Source organism: Durio zibethinus, chromosome 2 (genome assembly GCF_047325235.1).
Source record: "Durio zibethinus cultivar Kanyao isolate XHJ-2024 chromosome 2, ASM4732523v1, whole genome shotgun sequence".
NCBI classification, from domain to species: Eukaryota; Viridiplantae; Streptophyta; class Magnoliopsida; order Malvales; family Malvaceae; genus Durio; species Durio zibethinus.
This window is the reverse complement of record NC_143163.1, coordinates 31,912,046-31,915,975: the sequence shown is the minus strand read 5'-3', so window position 1 is coordinate 31,915,975 and position 3,930 is coordinate 31,912,046. Positions and strand designations below refer to the sequence as shown.

General features: G+C 32.6%; 1 protein-coding gene across 1 annotated transcript; it reads left to right on the top strand.

Moving 5' to 3' along the window:
- Positions 1 to 2,285: 2,285 nt before the first annotated feature.
- On the top strand, positions 2,286 to 3,675 carry LOC111317417 (putative xyloglucan endotransglucosylase/hydrolase protein 33). The gene is made up of 4 exons (XM_022919847.2): positions 2,286 to 2,547; positions 2,635 to 2,735; positions 2,835 to 3,040; positions 3,131 to 3,675. The coding sequence occupies exons 1-4, from the start codon at positions 2,322 to 2,324 to the stop codon at positions 3,525 to 3,527; spliced, it is 930 nt and encodes a 309-aa protein (XP_022775582.1). The 5' UTR covers positions 2,286 to 2,321; the 3' UTR covers positions 3,528 to 3,675.
- Positions 3,676 to 3,930: the final 255 nt, after the last annotated feature.

The window sequence follows — 3,930 nt, the reverse complement described above, 5'->3', positions numbered from 1 at the left end:
TAAAACAATACATTTTTTTTTTAACTCAAGCTTCATAGAAAAGGAAGAAGCTTGTATAAAATTATTGACGACAGAAGTGTTCCCAACATGTCATCATAGTTTAATATACAAAAGAATCAATCAAAATCTGAAAAAAAAAGGCGTGGCTCCATTTTTCTTTCCAAAACAAAATCTAAATCTTCCTATGAAAATTTTTAATCTGGAAACTTGCATGGGATATACTGCAAAATCCAAGTAAATTAGCACGCCGTTAGCCGGTTAAAAGTTGTATTATTTAGAATCTCAGCTTTTTCCAAGTCAGTTGTACTAGCAACTTCCATTGGAAATCAATGCATATGATGTCCGTTTGCGGAACTAACAACCGTCTTATCATGCATCTGTCAAAGCCAGCTAGAACACTTCTGGCCAATTTGTTCAATTTCAATTCACACTAAAAATGAGAAAACAGACATGTCTACTCACGATTCACGGCCAAACTTTCTTAATCATCCATCTCCCAATAAAGCCTAAATGATGATGTGCATTTTTCTTCTCAATAATATTTAAATGGATTATTATCGTATTTATTGTTGAATAAATTTTTAAATTTGATAAATTAAAATAATTTACACTGTCTATTTAAGCAATTATTGCATATTAATTTAATAATTTATTTATAATTCATTAATATGTATCAATTGTCGTTCTCCAAGCTTTAAAGTTTTATATAAGATCATTTTTCTTACTCATTTTATCTTATTTTCTCTTTCCGTTTTTTTAAATTTTCCAAATATATTTTTAAACACTTAAAACTTTTATAAAACTTTTTTTTTTAATTTTATAAAAGTTAAAATAATTAAAAGTCACTGTACTATTTTATTTTTTAAAATAAACTCTTATATTTTTATTGTATTCAAATAAACTTTTTTTTATGTATCTAAATAAGTATTTATTTTAAATAAAAATTAATTTTTATTAAGAACTTATTTTGATACAAATTAAAAGTTAAAGGTTTATTTAGATATAAATTAAAATTAAATGTTTATGTGAGAGCAAATTAAATGTCAATAACTTATTTAAATACAAATTAAAAGCTCAAAGATTAAAAATTTATTTGGATACAAATTAAGATTAAACACTTATGTGAAAGCAAATTAAAGGTCAATTACTTATTTGAGTGTAATAAAAGTATATAAACTTATATAAGTAAAGTGATAAAGTTTAGTAATTTATTTATATTATTTTAGCCTAAAAAAATACAAAATGAGAAGAGACTACTTAAATATTTTTGACTGTCTCTTCGAGTTTCAAGATTACGAATAATGTTAGGTACATTCATTTTACATTCTCATTTTTTATTTGAAGGACTTAGAAGAAACACTAAAATTTTTATGAGTAATAATAAAATTTTAAAAATTTATATATTATGTGAAATGAGTGTATGAGATCATTGTATAATAAAACTTTATTTTACATAAGCAATCTAATGGAGTAAGGACGAAGCCGAGTAACAAAAAATAACAAGCGAATGGCCAAGCGGGATGGCAAATGGGTTAAAGGAAACTGGATATTGGATATAGTCCCGTAGCCAACAAACAGCGGTATCCAACCTTGCTTTTGCAATGCATATTTGCCTGCGTGGCCAACAAGTTTATTCTTTTGTCTGCTTCACTCAGGCTAGAAATGCTAGTAATATGCTACAGCCGCCTAGATTGTCGTTAATGAGCGTATCAAAATCAAACTGCGGTCCCAAAAGGCAAAATCCCAGTTGGAAGAAACTGAAAGTACTAAAAGGTATGAGAAAACTCAAAGACGCCTATTTCTTTTTTAGTCTCCAACACCTAAACCAGGAAAACAAACCCACCTCATTACAGACAAACAAGTTGTTCTTCATCCAGGCCCATGAGAATCTTTGGACCACACCCAGATGTGCTGATTTTGTTACACCCCAAAGAACTGTTTAAATTTGTTTCTTTTTACTTTCTTGCAATTGAAGCTTGAAGAAAGCCTAACGACTCCGAAAAGGAAATGAAAAAAAAGTGGAAAAAAAAAAGAATTAGCTTTAAAGCTTCTGGTTTAGGGCCCATAAACTTTAGTAAATGTTGAAATCAAATGGTCCAACTTTTTGAGCAGTGCCACGTGACGTGTGCCAAACATCTCAAAATCAATCCACATGAATGCACGGTATCACTGTCACGGATCCCACATACACAGAAAGAGACCCGGAAAGGTTGGGCGCCAGCTAGAAACAACTAAGCTTAGAATTTAGATTACGCTTTTTCCTTCCGTATATAACCAAATCTACATCTCTTTTCCTTCATATCATCAATCTAGAGAGAAACATGGCTATATTGCAACATTTTTTGTTTCTCTGTCTCTCATTGTTTTGCATGACGAGTGTGGTTTCTTCACACAGCAGGCATTACACCACTCCCAGCGTTCCACGTTTAACTGACTTGTTTAGTCATGTCTCAGTTGATAAAAGTTTTTCTAACTCTTTTGGTGGACCAAATATCAAGCTTATGAACAATGGTTCCATGGCAACTCTTGCTCTAGACAAAACCTCAGGTGAATTAATCAGGACCCTGGAATTTTTACAGAAAATAGCATGCCTTTCTCACAATACGAGTTGGATCTTTCAATGATCTTTTTCAGGGTCAGGATTGGCTTCTAGGAACAAATATTACCATGGATTTTTCAATGCAGCAATAAAGTTGCCTGCAGGTTTCACATCTGGAGTTGTGGTTGCCTTCTATGTAAGCTCCTTTTCATGGACATTTTAAATTTTGTATATATATGGACTTGAACTTGCTTAAAAGCATTGACTGACTCTGATGAAAATGGAATATATGCAGTTGTCTAATGCAGACACGTATCCTCATAGCCATGATGAGATTGATATTGAACTGCTTGGCCATGATAAGAGAATTGATTGGGTCCTCCAAACAAATGTCTATGCAAATGGAGTCAGCACCGGAAGAGAAGAGAAATTTTATTTCTGGTTTGATCCAACACTGGAGCACCATTACTACAGCATTCTTTGGAACAGCCACCATATAGTGTAAGACTCTTGAATTCGATCCCCATCCCAAGAAGAAGCCTGAAATTATTAATTAACATATTGGAATATTAATGAACAAAAAAATTGCAGGTTCCTTGTCGATAATATACCAGTGAGAGAGTTCCCAAATACAGGCAAATTCTCTACCGCATATCCATCAAAGCCAATGTCGCTTTATGTAACCATATGGGATGGGTCGCAATGGGCAACTCATGGAGGGAAATACCCAGTCAATTACAAGTATGCTCCATTTGTTGCTTCATTTATGGACATGGAAATGGCTGGCTGTATTTCAAATCCTACGCAGCCTGGTTCATCTTGTTCCAACGCCAATCTTTCAAGCATTAACCCTGTCGAAGGACCTGACTTCGTTAAGTTATCAAATCAACAGATAACCGCCATGGATTGGGCAAGAAGGAAGCTCATGTTCTACTCATACTGTAAAGATACATCCAGATTTAAAGTCTTACCTCCAGAATGCAAGTAATTAAAATGTGATTCTATTATATAGATACATTAAAATTTTCTTTTCCTTCTTTTCGTCAAATTATTTTCCCATCAAGTAGTAAATGAATAATAATGAGAACCTGTTCTCATTTATTGTTAGAAAGAAATCAAAATTATTATAATTTACACTCTCCCGTATCTATATTACTCTCATGTTCTTGATTTTTATTAATGTATCACATATGAGAGTTGTTAAAATTAACAAATTAGTGTGCTATTCGTCCAATTTCACGTCGAGGGTGGATGATGTGAAGGAAAATGTTAGGACAGGAGGAGCTGGGGGACCAATCTACATTCAAACAAGATTAGGGTAAGCATTAGGAAGGGGATTTACATCTAAGACTCGATGGGAGTGTCACTTTATTTTGGACTGTCCAAATAAG

Bases quoted from the DNA above. Each gene is read 5' to 3' on its own strand.
- LOC111317417 (XM_022919847.2), top strand. From the start codon at position 2,322: ATGGCTATATTGCAACATTTTTTGTTTCTCTGTCTCTCATTGTTTTGC. The intron at 2,548-2,634 runs GTGAATTAATCA...GATCTTTTTCAG, and splicing joins TGCTCTAGACAAAACCTCAG to GGTCAGGATTGGCTTCTAGG. The intron at 2,736-2,834 runs GTAAGCTCCTTT...GAATATATGCAG, and splicing joins GAGTTGTGGTTGCCTTCTAT to TTGTCTAATGCAGACACGTA.